At 40.4% G+C, this 17,507-nt stretch overlaps 1 protein-coding gene across 4 annotated transcripts in view; it reads right to left on the bottom strand.

Moving 5' to 3' along the window:
• PTPN14 (protein tyrosine phosphatase non-receptor type 14) overlaps window positions 1-17,046 on the bottom strand; it is a 66,162-nt gene extending 49,116 nt beyond the window's left edge. For all 4 annotated transcript variants that reach the window (XM_032963065.2, XM_032963067.2, XM_032963068.2 and 1 more), the window contains exons 1-2: window positions 16,096-17,046; window positions 7,212-7,534 (exon numbers count right to left, since the gene is read on the bottom strand). In XM_032963065.2, coding sequence (XP_032818956.1) covers window positions 7,212-7,385 — 174 coding nt within the window. In that variant the 5' untranslated portion in view covers window positions 7,386-7,534; window positions 16,096-17,046. The remainder of the gene's footprint in view (window positions 1-7,211; window positions 7,535-16,095) is intronic.
• Between the last annotated feature and the right edge of the window lie 461 nt (window positions 17,047-17,507).

The raw sequence follows: 17,507 nt of genomic DNA, 5'->3' as shown, positions 1-17,507 counted from the left end.
TAAAATAATAAAACATATAAAACAATAAAAATTCTCACGACGTTTCGACCATAACACAAACGGTCGTCATCAGGTGTGTCGGTTTGCATTAATTAAGTTATCAGGCTCATTTAAAATAAAGGAAATCCAGGGTTATTTTACAAAGGTAACATGACGGAAGGGCACGAACATTACATAGCATAGCCACAGATGCCTTCACAACCCTTGACTTTGCTAATGAACTTTAACAATACTCTTGGTACACTAGTTCATGGTCCGTATATTATCATTACTAAATTTGTTTCATATTAATTATCTATGTTGGTTGACAATAAATAAGTATTACATGGCAGAAAAGAACAAGAGGAAATGTTGGATATCATTAAGGAACTCTAGCGAGAGTTATATACATTTTTGGTGATTTTAGAAAAAAATTCAAGGGGAAACGCATTGATTTTGTTCAGTATCCCAATAGTAACACTAATCTCCATGCCGATATTGTTTCCACATGAAACCATAATACGCCAATTCCCATCACCGACCATAAATATTTAATCGGGATATAAAATGTATATTTACAGCAATGTTTCAGCAAAAACACCAATTTGTAGGAAGACTTTCTTCAATTCTGTTTTCATGCCTGATCTTTCAAACAAAATGCACTGTCATGAACATAGATAAATACACTGCAATAATCAAGAAACCTCTGCAAAAGTGGAACGCATTACTAATACACCAAACAAGATTTGGGGTGCCGATTATATGTAAATGGAAAGTTTATTGGCAGGCCGGGAAATCCCACCACAGGAAAATATCCATTAGAGACTTCCATGGATATTTGTGAGCTTGGCCGGATGCTCCGCTAGTCTGTGGGATGGGTGGGGCACATTCCCTCTCCCAACTCAATCGCCCAGAGATGCCCAAACTTTAGCTCGTCACGTACCCCCTACCAGATATATTAACCCAGACCTATCAAAGGTCTGTGTACCCCTACCAGCATATAGGCCTCGATTTAATTTCATCTTAATTACATTTACATGTAATTTACAGCTCAAATATTTAGTTAACACTTAATAACATTAATATTGAAATAAACATTAACTATTTAATATCTACAGAGGAAGGCCACACAGCATAATTACATCATGGGATAACCAATCTCACACAGAGAAAAAAAGACCCCCCATGCAGCCTACACAGTATGTTGGGGCAAGTGCTGCAGGCCTATTCCTATGAAGGTTGGCACAACCCACGAGGGGGCCAGCATTAAGCCCTGCTGTTTTTGTCTCCCGAGTGCTAATGTATACACACCACATTCAGAAGGAACCATCAACCAAGACCTGAAGAATGTACCTCCTGATTCCCCTTCTGGGATTGTGCTGTCACCATCCAGAATAAACACCTCATTCGAGAACCAACCATCCGCATCTCCTGGCTTTGACATTCCTCACACTTTTCTACCATCAAACGCATCAGAACATCAACACGCCTTAAAAAATGAAAAAGTAAAGAATAGCCAGTGTGGCTGTGGAAATAAAACCCAAACTATGGACTACATAGTAAATAAACCACTGCAGTCTAAGCTCCTTCAATTGAGACCTGTCATGGCTAGAAGACATTGGCATTTAGCTCCTGAATATATTGCCATATGCAAGAATATAATCTGGAGCTCATTTAAGGCTGAGTTACCCTAGGGGAGGCCAAGGACCTGGTTCACACATCACTCACCTTTGAAGTTAGCCATTGCTGGGAATAAAATCTTCGGAATCATAGCACAAAGACAAAAAGCCAAACACACACACCTAGACATGTGTATAGGCTTTTGTGTTTGCTCGCCTATGGCTGGCCACAGGTGCTGGACAACGCCTGTCTATGGGCAGCCCTGAGTCAGAAATGGAATTTACGCATCCTCATGGCGAATAAGTCTTGCCACGGCAGAGTTAGCACCAACACTGCAGTTGATGCCGATGGCAAATCCATTATGAAGATGACAATGAGGAAAACTATGTTTTGTGAATAAACTAACTGTTGAAGCTCCTTAATAGGCAGTTCAAAGAACCCACTGGCAGGCATTAGCAGTTATCTGAATAAAGCTTCTGTTCAAACAAGAGATAAGCCATCATGTTTAAAAACAAGAAACTTAGCTTGACCTTCGGTACACAGAAAACCTAAAATCCTTATTTTTAAATTATGTGACATTGTTGTCTCCCATCTATTGACATTCCTGACATTCTTTTCCAAGGAAAAATGCAGCCAAAGCCTGCACTGACATACCAGCCTAGATGCGAATCACACCTTTACCCTTTGCAATCGCACACATCTCCACGAGATTTCAAATTATTATCCAAAATTATTATACAAAACCTGTCCATGGAATTGTTTCTGCAGTCGAGGATGGTATGCATTTTACCTGTACTTTTGTCTGAACACCAATGCCCTTTAATATTACTGCACTATTTCCTGGCCTTTATTAATTCCAGGGTAATTAACACCGATGTGACAGCCCTAGCTGAGAATACATACCTGTTATCCTGTTTTGGAGGGCCTGAAAATGATGGGATAGATTGAGAACTGGAACACTGTTCCATTGCCAATGTATTTTCTGGTATTGCTAATTTCTCCATCACCCCATTGTTCTTTCCTTTGGTTAAAAAGGACAGCAAAGGGGAAAGCAATTCTATTTTACCATATGCTGAAGCAATACAGCAATATATGTAGCCCCTATATGCTCCCGAACATAAAGACAGTAATATGATTTAATTAACTTGTGAAAAAGGGTGCAGAGTCCCATTCGTTTCAAAAGGCATCAAAACAAGATTACTTGGGATAAGAGATTAATTTAAAATCTCTTTAAAATAGTATGCTATGCTGTTTGGTAGGCTGCTTAGTGTGGTATGTACTTTGACATGTAATTCTGAGAAAATTTTACTAAATCCCATGAAATTTAAATAAAGGAGATCCTGTGCAGCTATCATGAACCTAATCTTGATTTTAATCCTTGCACCAAGAGCAGTGATGCATTGCATGACCAGATAGTGAGATTTGCACATACTTGAAGCATGTGTGTTTAGCAAGTTGATATACATCACTAGATCTGCTAAAGCCAGTTAGGTTGGAAGTCAGTCTGCATTCTTGAAGGTTGCACGAATTAAGTAAATAACATTACAATAGTTGGTTGCATGATATACATAATGGTGCATTATCAAGTACTCTTGAGCAAAGCTTGTTTGTCATGAGTACCACTTAATTTCCCTTCCAAAACCAAAGAGGAGTAACTTCTGTCGTTTGTGCTTCAAATCATTGTTCAGACGGTGGACAAAATAAAGCAAGTGACAGACCTTTACATTTTGTTTCAAAAACCCACACTTGCAACAACATCTCATGGGATAGAGATTCTTAGAATTCTTTGGAAGTGGTGATATTCTTAATTACTGACAATGCTTTCCTTCAGCCTTAACGATAACACAAAGCTGATGGCTCATTTACATTATGGGAATTTCCTGGAGTAATGAACCTCTTTAAATTACCTGATGCATATTTAGCTCAAAGTTATAAAAATAATGTAAATAATGGTAATGGCCACGTTTGTATAAAAATAGAGTTACTGTATATATTTCCATGAGTTATATCCATCAGCGATTATATATTATTCATAAGCAGTCATTTAGCTTAAGAATTATAAATTTACTAACGAAACATTTAGACGTTAAATGCACCTAATAGGTCAATATATTATATTAATTACCACATTTATGAATGATGTTATAGCAGGTGGTACGCACTGAATAAAAACTTTATTAATTCGGTACATTGCTTATTTACTTTTCATTAATGATTAAACATAAGGCAGCCCTGCTTCTGGTCAAAATCATTGAGTTAAATGCCACCAAATCCAGAGCACTAAGCAGCGGCTCACCATGGCATCACAAGCTCTCAAACTACCCATCGTTGGCTCTTCCCTGCATCTGCCTAACCACCAGATAATTCTGGATGCTGCCCTGGATTCAACCCTCTCAGGGGATAATCATATACTAAACACAGGGAAGATGTGCAATCATCACATTAGTATTAAGGCACTTCCAAACCAATGCTGACAGCTGCCACAGCAAACACTATGGCATGTAGCATCATAGGCTCTCGTCTGGACTATTGCAATGCCATCATTTTCTCTTCATCAGGAAAAAAATATTTGCAGTTAATCCAATATAACCTGTCCACGTGCCATCAAAGGCATCAGGCGTCGCCACATGGGCTCCATAACTGTGATAAAAAAAAGCCTTGCACTGGCTTCCTTTTACATCCAGAGTCGTGTACAAGATTGTCACTCGGTCATCATATTTAAAGGTCAACATCCATATCTCTTCACGCTCCTTAAACATTTGACCATGAAGAAGCGCCACGTTCTTTGGAGCACATCCCAAGATTTGCTGATTGGCCCCAGAAACAGGACGATCCTGGCAGAGCAGTGCTTCTCCGTGGTTGCTCAGATAATATGCAACTCTCTCCCACTACACCTACAAAGCATATTTATTCAGGCCTTGCTTTGAAAATCTTGGATAACTGCACCAATTTCTACTGAATTAAATACATTTTCAAAGTCGACGGAAAGCTATGCATAACTGTATTTGATATGCATCATATTTTTTTCCAAAATCTGATTCGATAGTAGGTTGTATGGTGGATAGCAAGATTTTTTTCACCTAAATCCAACTTGTTAACATGGTTAGCTAGTCTAAAAATATCCCATTATTCTATTCCAGTTAACTTAGTCAACAACTTATATCCATGTGAGCAAGCTAAATTGTATAAATACAAAGTCATATTATCTGCATAAATCGTACATAATCGATTTTAACATGCACTATTCAATGCCTGTATCGTGACCATATCCAATTTAACCTGTAGACACCATAATGGGAAATTATCAATAGTTACTCAAACTGTAAATTAGAAAAACTATAAAACCATATACTTTGACACCAAACATTATTCTGGTTATACTTTTTAAAAGAAAAACACATAAATAAAAACTGTTAATTGCATCCACATTTTACAAGAAAAATACTTTAAGCAAAGCAAATAGCATTCGTGGGAACACCCCCAAGATTACAATGTGCTACGGCTTTACTGAATGGCTTGAATTTTACTGGCACATAATAAGCATTCATAGATGAAATGCAGGTGCACATTTACTGTCCGACCCTTAAAAACGCATGCTGGCAGCCTTTGCTTTTAAATGGTTTTCATGATGGAATGAGTGGTTTAACTCTTATAGGTCTAGATGACCAAGTGTGATTACAATCGGTCTAAAAGGTTCTAATTTGTCTCATTTGGCAGTTGCCTTGGACAACAGGTGTGTCGTGCACAGAGAAAAGTTTGAGGCTGTCATAAATCAGCATCCTTGGCTACTATCCTCGGCAAAGAGTCTAGCGGCAAACTCTATTACATGCTAGAACTGAAGTTAAACAACTAAGGCTTAGCATATGATATGAAGTAAAAAATTCCATTTCTGTCAGTTTCGGTATTGATGTTCCAAAGAACGCACAAAATCAGAACTTGATTCAATAAAAACCAAGATAAAAAGTATAATGCACAAATTGACTATATAAATATACCACCTACTTGTAAGAAAAATTGTACTTTTCAACACATAACAGTACAGAACCATTTATATTAGATAATATTAAAAATAAACTTATTTGCAGCAGTTTATCAGTGTTATTTATTTCCCCAGTCGCACTGAAGTGCACAATTACATTTTGAGAGGTACCTTAGCAACAAAAGGAATTTGGAATTGGGAAAAACAACTATCAGTTTAGCATGCCAATTGTAGGCTGTTCCGAAACCAGAGCACCTGAAGCAATTCTCTCTTGGCTTCCAGATCAAGCTAAATAAATAAGCACGACTACATGTGGCAACACCTGGAATCAATGCGCAGGTGGAGCTCTTCCCCAGCCAGCATCTTCATGTGAACGTTTTACAAGATCAATCAGAAATGAGAGATATGCTGCAGCAAGTGTAGTTGACAATGTAACAGATTCTAGAATGAAATGTTGTCATTTAGAAAATATGACGTTCACGAGCTGACTTTTTTATGCATTGATTTAGCTACATTCTTGTGTAAAACGAACTATAACAATTTTTATGAGTGCTCTAAAAACGAGTGAACAAAATGGACTGTTACATTTCTTCTGAAGAATGTTTGTTCTGGAGGTAGTCCTTGTTTCTACCCCAAAGTAACCAATACAGCATGCAATAGTTTCTTGTTGAGCTCCGTGTTTTTATGAGAATCAAATGTAGAACATATCAAAGATTACTATTATGATTGGTGTGCATATGTGAAAGCATTACTTGTGAAACAACTTTCCTGATGCCAAACAGCACTGCCTTTTTTTACTGGCTTCGTAGCCTGTTCATTATTTGGATCACATCGTGCTGCCACAGTTGTCCTCAATGAGAAAATTCAATGGACTTTAAGACGAAGAAACATAAGGCCACTTTTTCATGTTTTCATTATCAGTGGCTTGTTTCCAAATACTATGAGAGTGCTATTCAAACAATTCCTAAGGATGATGCAGCCTTGTAAATTGTTATAAAGACATTTCAATAACTTAATATAGTGAGGGCTCCCAGAACTTGTTCAAATATCACTCTCAGGCAGTGCCAGCCATTAACCATGGCACCATGAGTCCACACCCACTAACCTGCACGGACTAGTGTGGTGAAATATGGTGAAAAAACCCCTCGTCACCAATATGACATGGGGAGGCCTTCAAACAGCAGTGGATTGACAAATAAAAGGGTTATTTTTTTACTGAAGTTGGTAGGTCAAAGCAAACAAAAGCACATTAATTTATACTACAGCAAAGGACATACATTTAACATTCCTGTTAACGAAAAGTAAAAGCTTGTTTGGCAAGCTTAAAATTACCATCGCTATTTGATATTTTAAATAACTGACTGATTGGCCAGTACGAGTTTACCAATAAATACACAGAGCTACAGCTTGAAAACTGGGTGGTCTTCAGAAATGACTTCATGTAACCAAGTGCTTGCATAGCTCTCCCACTGTGTTTTCGAAACTGCACGGTAATTTATTTGCCATGATGTCCAATGTTTCGCTCTGCATGCTGGGGACATCATTCCGAACACCGCACAGTACAGCCCGAAAATTGAGAACTAAATGCAGGACACAAAAAAAACCCTCCAGTGTTCACTTGGCTTTACATTACCTCTCGTAGCTCTAGCCTCTGAGCAGCAGCTTCCAGGCACTCTTGACCCGTGCTCTCCACCGACAGCGTGCACTCAATCACACTGGTGTCCAGCAGCTTGATACGAATAACGAAGCAGTTCTTGTTTGAGACATTGTAGCGCCGCGTCCGCTTGAGCCTCAGACCAAAAGGCATCGCAGTGGGCCGGGCAGCCCCACGCACCCCCACTGGGCCACTGCTGTTACCAAGAGTTCACGTCTATTCACGCGTTGTCGTCACCGCCACCGCCGTTTGCTTCGCATCCGCTAATGGACAGCAGTCTGTAGAGATGGGTCTTGTGAGATCTGGAAATGAAAACATACATTGTTATTCAATTTGAAGGGCGAATCGCAAGTTAGAACAGAAAATTAGCCGTTGCAAGAGAGGTGATTGTGTTACCAAGCCTAATGCAAGACACTTGATCCGCAACTTGGCATTATGCATTTTTTATTTGGCATTGGTAAACATTATTATTAGAAGTGAAACTGTTTTTAAAATAAGCATCTCAATTGCCAATAAAAGGTGGCTTCTAAGCCAAAGGCAGCAAGACATTTATCAACAGATGCTTTCAGTTTAAAAAATAATCACTGAAATACTGTTTGGTCTGACAAAGATTCAAACCAATTAGTGCAACAAGTGCTGTATTTAACAGTTTGATTCTAATATTGTAAGAAAGAGGGGAAACATTTTTTGATTCCCCAGTGTCAGACCCACCAGAAGGCTACCACCATGCCAAGACTAAACAAGACCAAAGTTAACATTAAAGGGGTTTCCCTTGCCTCCTTTTACATCCTCATACTACAATATGCATTACAGCCTTAGACTACAGTACAAGTTCAATTTGCATAGTGTCTAAACACTGTAGAACTCTATGATGCTGAACAAGGTAACAGATGAGACCAACTGTGCAGCTCTCAATGAAAAGCCCAAGTGACAGATCAGTAGACTTCATGTTTGGACTTGCTGAAAATAGCAAAAACCTTTTTTAATTGTAAAATGTCCACTAAAAAAGAATCTAAAAAAGCTTTGCGTAAAAAAATAAAGTCTTACATTTCTGCCACTAACCAAGAATAAAAATAACACATTTGTACTAAAAAAATAACTACTGGTATTGCCATACACTTTTTAAGGCATGTGCAAGGTTCCTGCAAGTTAAATTCCCAAAACAGGAAATCGGCACAGGATACCAATGTTTACACAAAAGAGGAATTAATTAAAGCATGGCATTGTGTTCACGAGGGGTGCACAAATGACAGATTCCAATCCAGAAGAGTTCCTTCCGGACAATGCAGATTTTTGAGAGCGCAAACCACACGACCCACACTCGTAGTGCGTTTGTTGGGTTTAGTTTTGCTAACTTCCGTGCTAAAAGTTGGCAAATACCTTACGAAGGAATAAATTGCTGGTACTAAAGGCAGAAAATTTTAATATGGTCCATCAAATTGGCAGCAGTGGATTGACAAAGGGCTATAACTTATTCTTAATGTGTTGCTGACTTATGTTAGCAAGAATTGTGCTCGTTATACATGGACATACTGTATTGTTATTCTGACACTCAATATCTAGTGAGCTAAAAAATCTAAATGAATAGACAAGAAATAATGTTTAAGTGAATAAGATTTTCATAATGAGTGTTCAACATGAAAACAAATGTCAGCTTTCTTAATTAAGAATAGAGCTAACATGTTAGTAAACTGTCAATTTGATCGTGGTTATCATATATGAAACTGACTGTTAAGTCACTGTAGGAAAATGTTCAAGCACAAAAGCATAACTAATATAAATAACTGACTTTTCTGATTATTTGCCTTGGATTTAATTTTTCATATTTCTCACCAGACCAAAATCATGACCGCTAACGAATTAGGCAGGATATATTTTCAACAATATAAAAATATTAAGAGTTTATGAACAATCACCAGGAATGCACCCGATACTCTTTGGTTCTATTCGGTAAAGTCACGTAGGTAAAAAATAAAACACCAAAAATCACGACGTTTCGGCCACAACACAAGCGGCCGCTTGTTTCGGCCACAACACAAGCGGCCGCTTGTGTTGTGGCCGAAACGTCGTGATTTTTGTTGTTTTATTTTTTACCTACGTGACTTTACCGAATAGAACCAAAGAGTATGGATCCTTGCAGTCACGAAAGCTTCAAATCTAGAATGCACCCGATCCCATGAATCACAGAAGATAAGCAGGTTTGAGCCTGGATAGTGCTTATACAGACAGGTTATCTCATAGGGCTGTTGGACTATCATATGGCAGGAAATGACCATGATACAAAAATCAGTTATTGTACTGTATTTCTATGCTCCTATGTATCATGCTGCCCACATTCGCAAACCCGCACAGACCAGCCTAAAGTATTGCAAAATAACCCCTGTGACCTGTACGGCATTAGGATGTTCTCATCCAGCGTTGAATTCACCAACGGACTCTACAGTACATGTACACGAGTACTGTATTAAAAGGCGAGTGAAGCGAGTAGACTGCTTTTTTCTTGTCGAGGCTAATATTAGGAGAAAATTAGAGTTGACCATCGCCCAAACATACCATACACTTTTAGTCCACACTGTCCGGGCATTTTCGCAGTACGTTCATTCCTGAGCACAAGTTCTGCCACTCTGCCATTTGTTTTCATGACCAAAATGTAGATAGTAATCGGAGGTGGGGATGCTGCCCTGGCAGAGGTCCACAAGCAGAATAAACAAAAATACTTAACTAATTTGTCAATAACACTGCCTTGAAAGGAAAACAATATACAATAGCCGATGTTTCAAGCAATGGACATTTTTGATGTGATATTAAGACGGGCCATGCCCAAACATCGCCTATTATGTTTCCTTTTAAAGCAGTCTTTTCCCTTTAGGTCGCTTGGCTTTTTAAAACAAACATACGTATTATTTTGTGATGAACGCTGACGATTTACATGGCTGCGAATGTACGACTAAAATACCTCTATTAACTAGTTCATCTTTATAGACAGCACGCATCTTCTGTAATTTTTGTAACATCCACATCAGCTTCAAATATTGAGCATGCAGTGCTGGTACAATGCGTGGGGATACTCCTGGGTAAGACAGCAACAATAGAGTTTCTCGCCAAGACACACACTTCCAATAACACCACCTTGAGGTTACACAAACGCAGTGTCCATTTCCCCGTCCAACCCACGACACGATCACGACACATCATCGCTTTACACGACCCAAGTATGGCATCAAGAAACCGCAAAATTGAGCTCTATAGGTCTCTGCTGCACTCAAGGCTGCACATTAAGGCGACATAATATTCTTACTCCAAATTTTGTAGATTTACAAGGAGCTAAGACGACGTGTGCCACGTAGTTATACTTCAACCGGTTGTTTAGTCGACGTCGCCGTCACATAAAGGGCTTATTATAGGAGTATTTTTTTAATGCAAGTGCTGCTTTATGCATATTTTTATTAAGCAACAGAACACTGCTTAATCAAAATTCTGGCTCAGCCGTAGTAATTAGCAGAAGCAGTACAGTGTTACAAATTTAAGCGATACTGGTTTTAAACCAGCCTATGACACAATGCAATCGGTATGTCATTGGAGGTTGCACATGCCAAATAAATGCACGAAAAGACACTGCTTGTTTAAACACATAAATTCACATAAACCCGTTTTATTACGTGTACACATTTTCAGGACTTATATACAAAATTGTACTTAATGAGTTGGTGTCTTCTTAGAATATATCACGAACATTTGTATTGTTCTGCACTTGTCAGTTTAATGTACATACGAATCAAATTAGTGAAAACATAATTACATTACAGCCATGTTTACAACATACATTTTCCTAAATTTGGACGTAATAACGTCCACTATTCACGGCATGGGATACAAATTCTGCAGTAAGGATGACATCTCAGCATACACTACTGCAGCCAAAAAAAAATACCATACAATACTGTACAATTAAATCATAAAACTTCAATAAGTAAATAAAGCAAACTACACCAATAACTAATTCAGTACCGTAAAGTGAAGAGCGCGGCTCCTGATGATGTAGAGGAACAATTTTGACTAAGAGGGTGAAAACCTGCAGCAAAGATGCCACTGCATTTACTGTTATGTTTTTCTCATACTTAATCATAGACAGACTCGCTCCGTGTAACTAGTCTTGATTCTGCAATAGTGTGCACGGATCTGTTCTGTGCCTGCATGGGGAGTGTTGTATGAGGGTTAGGGTTGGGTGGTGCTGGAATGGTACATAGAAGAAAGCCATGTGGATGAATGGGCTTGTATTATACACTGAATTTAGATACAACACTACGTGTGAAACACTTGTAAAGCATTTCAATGTAGGTCAGTAGGTCCTTCATACTCCTGTAATGTTTTTTTTTACAAAGTAAACTACGTCATAATTGCATATACGTCAATGTGCATGTAGTGTGTGATACATACAGATTTTTGTATACAACAGAATACTTAAAATACATAAAGTCTACGAATTAATTGCAGTGTGGAAATATACCGTACTGTACTATAAATAATGTACAGCTGCATAATATACAGAGACGACGTGTATGGGTTAACTGGAAATGGAAAATAATTCCAATGACGTACTGTTCCAAATATCCAAAGCAATTCGCTGGCAGATATAATTATGTGGTAAAAATGACTGATGCATCATCCTGTTTATATAGAAGGGACTTAAACCTACTCCAAGTAGCTATGCATCAAAACATAACACCCTTTTTATACCGCATACATTCCATGTCAAAATAACCATTACAACTAGCACTTTGATTCACCTTGCGATAGTCTCTTGCGGCATTACACCCTGGCCACACAAGTTCTCATAGGTAGCTTATGCCACACTCATAGATGTATTTTTTTTTCATCAACAATTCCCCCTCTGTCAATCATTACAATAAAGAGACTTCATGCACCATGTCTTACATAGCCATACTACTCTGTTTTCAGAGAACATTGTTATTCATTGAGATTATTAAATTGTGCGTCCCCCGCACCTTCGATTAGCACGGTTGGCTACGTACGGTGCAAAAGAAGTTCAACATACACACAAAATGACAACACATTTTGTCGAACGCCAATATCCCGAGCAAGCACCTGATTGCTAATCCGACTAAAGAACCTCCAGGGTTAAATCTATTGTACCCTCGAAAACAATGGCCCACATTAAATCAAATAGGCACATGTCATGGCTGATCAAAGAAAGGCCGCCTTGCGATTGCAAGCACATTACTAAGGACCACACAGTAATATACCATTGTGTACTCCAAAAACATCAACGGAGGAATTGGAAAAAAATCCAACATGCACACATTACATCCATTTCCTAGCTAACTAATCTGAACATAGATGTATTTGTTGCAAGTTAAATATGGATAGATCGCGTAAATATATAAATGTGTCGTAAAAACCCACCACCACCCGACACAGCCAACTAGTAAGGGTTGTCACGTAAAACAGAACGTGCCAATTCGTCTGCTATAAATATCCACCTAAGCCACTTCATTGGGCTATCATTTGTGGCCAGATCGCTTCTGAAAAGAGGAATATAGCTTAGAGGGCCTTACCTGGTAAAATCTAAAATAAAAAGTTTAGTTTAGTTGAAAAAATCCCACAGTTAATACAGGCAATTCAATAGAGTACACTGATATATTCAAATAAACCCTGAATGTTATTTCCAAAACAGAAACTAAATCATTAAAACACATTGACGAATCTGCTACCGTCTTTAAAATCCATTGCACACCCAGGGTAAAATAATGTTCTGTTCCTCGGGTATAATACATATTCAGACATGTTAATCCCAAGAGCCTGATTTTGAAGGACAAAACTTAAGCTATAGTTTGGTCACATTATAGAACATTTGTCAGTGACTGTTTATAAGGATAGCAAGCATTGTACAACTCAGTTCTGAATACCGTTTGCTTTACTACATTACATGGCAACCATTATACTAACAATTTGACAGTTCATAACCCAAGGTTAATCGTATGAACAATCACCCTTTCAAAATGTATACAAATATGCGTAACACTTTTTTTGTTTGGGTTACGATACACTACTCGCATTAATAACATACCAGGCCATGTTCAAGTTCAGTAATACCTCGAATTACGTCTCACCCTTTAACGTCATCACTTTATTAACGCCGCTACTACCTGGTTTGCGTCACCTCACCACACACTTGACGTCACTAACAGCACCATCCCTCCTCTCTCGTATCCGTCGCTTCTCAGCCTTTGTTTAAACAATACGCTGTAAATTGCTTTTATTTACACCGTTTCGATATTTGTCTTCGCACTTTTCAGGAATGCGTCCCGTACGTAAATCGGGGTATTAGTGTACTTATCTTGACACTATTGGATGAGGGTCTCCCCACACCTGCGCACTGGGTCGTGCGTGTTTATAGCCATATACATCATCACAATGGTCAGTGCAGGTTGGTGATGGTGGGGTGCAAAGAAGTGGAAGCATTGAAACACAGTAGAATGTATTTTTTTATGTCATTACCTCTACTGCCCACCTCAAAGTTATATGCGGGTTGGATAGTGCTTGGATGTTCACCCATCCAAGCACTATCCAGGTTTAAGCCTACTTAGCTTCCAAGACCTGACGATAGCACGCGCATTCCGGGTGATTTGGTCATAGGCATGTAACCAGGTCACCGAGCACAACATTGTGCACCTTTAAAATATATATACTGCTCTTCCCTCATCGCTCACGCCTCCTCACATGTTATGTCTCTTGAGTGACTGTCCCTTCTGTCAGGGCTAAATAGTCTGACGGCACTGCGTAGCATATGAATATAAGTGAACTTAAAACATCCCCTATCAACAAGCACTCACAATTTACTACCGGCGTCACATTTGAATGGCAAAACCACTGCCTCTATCGTATCATGTTCAAACAATACGCAGAATAGTACTCCCAAACTACATTCTGGTTGACTGAGGTGCTCATCTGTAATCCAGCGGCTTGGGAGGGATTGGTGGATCATTCAAATGTGCATGATACCCACCTACAGATCCACCAGGTTACGTCTATACGAGGTAGTCCATCAAGTACATATCTATCTTGCCTTGTCTGTGCTCAATGATTATCCCCTCGTATGTAGCACTCTGACTCCTCTCACCATACTCTAAAAAGGAATGTATGGCAAACACTGCCAGCAAGACCTTCCGAAAAAATGTGTCTTGAGACTTGGTCAGTCTTTCCCGTGAAATGAGCAATGGTTACAGTCCAATACACAATGGCCCATAACATAATAAAGCCATAGTCAATCCACTGCTGGAGGAAGGACTCCAAAAACTTCTGCCATGTTCTGCGCTCCCCGTTATATAATAATCCATCCAGCAACTAACTGCACGTGAGCCGATTTCATCGCTCCATCTCCTCAGTCGATATCCTCTCGGATGCCTTCCATCTGTTTGCTGTCACTATGTCACTATTGTTGACCATCGGCCACTTCACCCGTGTGAATAATGTCGAGAACCTGTGTCGTTCTCTAATCCACGTGATTCTCATTCTGTCTCTAAATTTAATTAAAAACATGCATCTCTCAATGCTTCTTTGTGCACTTTTCATGGTTTAATGACAATAGAACACTTATTTTCGACCTACATTAATGACGTATGACAGGAACGTGGAACAATATTCCACTAAGCGCCACTTTGATATGCAGAATATACAATGGGAGAAGGAAATAGCCAAACATCCGAATGCAGGAATTTTGCCAAAAGTATCTAGACCTATTGAAGCTTTCTGAATAAAGGATTACAAAATCAATACTGTATGACCGTATGTTATTGTTATGTACTGTAAGAATGTGTGCACCAGCTATTGCCTTGGGGCAGTTTAAGAGGAATAAGCCCTAATACAGTATTTGAACACAGTTCAAGGGTACTGAGTATAACATGTACATACTATTGGAGAAAATATATGGTATGTACTATGTTGAACTTCTTTCGCACCGTACGTAGCCAAGCCGTGCTAATCGGAGGTGCGATAGTGTTAAACAAAACGCAGGGTGGTCGTCAATCAAAGCACTAATCAGAGAAGCAGGCTTGAGCCTGGATAGTTCTCGGATGGGCGTCCAACACACACACAACAGGTGCTATAGGCTGCCCCCCGCCTTCAAGAGCCCACACTGACCAGGAACACACATCCCCCCGCCGTGTGGTTCTAACATGCTGTTGGGTGAAGTGCTGTTAGCGAGGACCTTTGATGGTCGGTTCGACACAGCGAGGTGGGGGTGGGTGGCCAGCACCTCGCCCGTCCACCTTTGTCTCCCCAGTGGCGGTGTTTTACACACCGCACCAGGTGCTCATTTGAGGCCGAGTCAACCTATGGGAGGACCAGGACCGGTTCAGATAATCGTCCCTGGTGTTGGCCCGTGAGTGAGAATCGAACTTGGGTCGCTAGGTTCGTAGCGCTGCGTAGCAATAACCGCTACACTACCGTAAGGACCAGTATGGTGAAGTATGGTCAAACAACCTCCACGACCCGCACGGCGTGGGGGAGGCCCTGGTCAAGCAGTGAACACACTAAGAATAAGAAGGGTTCTACAAACGCACGTACATGCGCATCAATAAAAGGCAAAGCAGAATGACAAATCCCCTTTCCTTCAATCAACAAACATCAACACATGCAAAACCCGTACAGTGCGCTTACAGTGAGCGAGTGCCCCTCGCAACCAACAGAAGCGCCTTGACGAGACGCGGCAATACAGCGGAGTAACAAGCACGGGGGACAGGGGACGGGGTTCGTTTGGTGACATTATCTACCAAGAGTAGAATAGCGAGTGCCGCAGTCGGTGAGGTAATGGTGCCGATTCGAGATGAAGCTCAACACTCACCTGAGCCCGCGCCGGGCTCGCCCCGTCCATTCGCCTCGATCTGCCCTTCGCCGTTTCGCTATCGCCGTTGTCCAGCCGTGTCCTGCTTTAACAACAACTCCAACAACAACAGTGCCGCTCTGCCCCTGTATAAAGGGTAATCAGAGGAACCGCGACACAGCGCCGCCTCGAACCCACCCCGTGCGCCCCTCTCGTCACAGAATCATCATCAGACCGCACCGCGCCGCGCCGTCGCCTTCCATCGCGTGCAAGTAGTGCCCCGCGGAGGAGTGGGGAGGGGAGATTTTCTGCCTTTTCCTCGCGTACGGGCAGACACAAAGCAAGCGCGAGATGTCGGAACGAGAATTTAGCTGTTTTGTGCCGTTGTGTTAGGAATACAACGAAGGGTGTGTGGTGTGTGTGTGGGGGTGTTTAAAAGTAGGGGTGGTGATGCCGGTTGCCGGTATCGCTGCGCGGCATGGGTGATCCGCCGGTGACGTCAGTGGAGAGGAATGAGTGGTATGTGATTGCCCGGCTCTCATAGTCACAGACGACATCAACAATCAGCGACGACTCCACCAATCCGCGACTCCTTTACTCTCTTAGCTTTGTTTATATTATTTTAGATTTAGTTGAGTTTGTTACACGGATGACCCCGTTTTGCCAGTTTTTCCCTACGCTATTTTACAAGGAGAGAGATCTGTGCGTGCGCGCACACAAAAAACAAAGACACAAAAACACACCCCATCAATATTTCAGAGAAACTTGTACAAGGTATTTCACTATCGTAAACGAAACGTTAGAGAATGTACAGTGAGGGAAAAAAGTATTTGATCCCCTGCTGATTTTGTACGTTTGCCCACTGACAAAGAAATGATCAGTCTTTAATTTTAATGGTAGGTTTATTTGAACAGTGAGAGACAGAATAACAACAAAGTCCAGAAAAACGCATGTCAAAAATGTTATAAATTGATTTGCATTTTAATGAGGGAAATAAGAATTTGACCCCCTCTCAATCAGAAAGATTTCTGGCTCTCAGGTGTCTTTTATAAAGGTAATGAGCTGAGATTAGGAGCACACTCTTAAAGGGAGTGCTCCTAATCTCAGCTTGTTACCTGTATAAAAGACACCTGTCCACAGAAGCAATCAATCAGATTCCAAACTCTCCACCATGGCCAAGACCAAAGAGCTATCCAAGGATGTCAGGGACAAGATTATAGACCTACACAAGGCTGGAATGGGCTACACGACCATAGCCAAGCAGCTTGGTGAGAAGGTGACAACAGTTGGTGCGATTATTCGCAAATGGAAGAAACACAAAAGAACTGTCAATCTCCCTCGGCCTGGGGCTCCATGCAAAATCTCACCTCGTAGAGTTGCAATGATCATGAAAACGGTGAGGAATCAGCCCAGAACTACACGGGAGGATCTTG

This window comes from Petromyzon marinus, chromosome 29, assembly GCF_048934315.1.
Source record: "Petromyzon marinus isolate PM22_M1 ecotype Great Lakes invasive population chromosome 29, UKy_Petmar_22M1.pri1.0, whole genome shotgun sequence".
NCBI classification, from domain to species: domain Eukaryota; kingdom Metazoa; phylum Chordata; class Hyperoartia; order Petromyzontiformes; family Petromyzontidae; genus Petromyzon; species Petromyzon marinus.
This window is presented reverse-complemented; position numbering and strand designations above follow the sequence as displayed.